The 415-nt window shown below is 69.6% G+C and overlaps 1 protein-coding gene across 1 annotated transcript in view; it reads left to right on the forward strand.

Annotated features, from left to right (window-relative positions):
• ZFPM1 (zinc finger protein, FOG family member 1) overlaps window positions 1–415 on the forward strand; it is a 39,151-nt gene that overhangs the window by 16,894 nt on the left and 21,842 nt on the right. The window contains exon 2 of the mRNA XM_057384476.1: window positions 85–216. Coding sequence (XP_057240459.1) covers window positions 85–216 — 132 coding nt within the window. The remainder of the gene's footprint in view (window positions 1–84; window positions 217–415) is intronic.

Raw genomic sequence — 415 nt, forward strand, 5'->3', positions numbered from 1 at the left:
CCCATTTTGTCCCAGCACCCTCCTTTCCCACCGGGGTCATTTCCCCGTGGCTGTCCCCTCCTGACGGTGTCCGTGTCCCCGCAGGTTCCCTGGCAGCGATGGAGGAAGGTGAGGATGCCCCGCTGGGGGACAGGAGCCCCTCGGARGGGGACGGAGCCACCTCGGACCGCGAGGGCTCGGCCGAGCGCGACACCTGCAGCCCCCCCGGCAGCGAAGGTGAGCCCTGGGGCTGTCCCTGCTGTCCCCTCGCCACGGGGACAGGGTGGTAATTAGCTAATGAAGCAGCCTGGCCACCCCCGGGGCTGGTGGGTCAGTGACAGCCCCGTGTCCCTGGGGTCCGTCCCTCTGGGCACCCTCTGGCCGGTGGCAGGACACCCTGGGGACACCCAGGCTGCAGAGTCACATCCCTTGGGGT

Source organism: Malurus melanocephalus, unplaced genomic scaffold (genome assembly GCF_030028575.1).
Source record: "Malurus melanocephalus ecotype Western Australia unplaced genomic scaffold, MMel_1.1 scaffold_710, whole genome shotgun sequence".
NCBI classification, from domain to species: Eukaryota; Metazoa; Chordata; class Aves; order Passeriformes; family Maluridae; genus Malurus; species Malurus melanocephalus.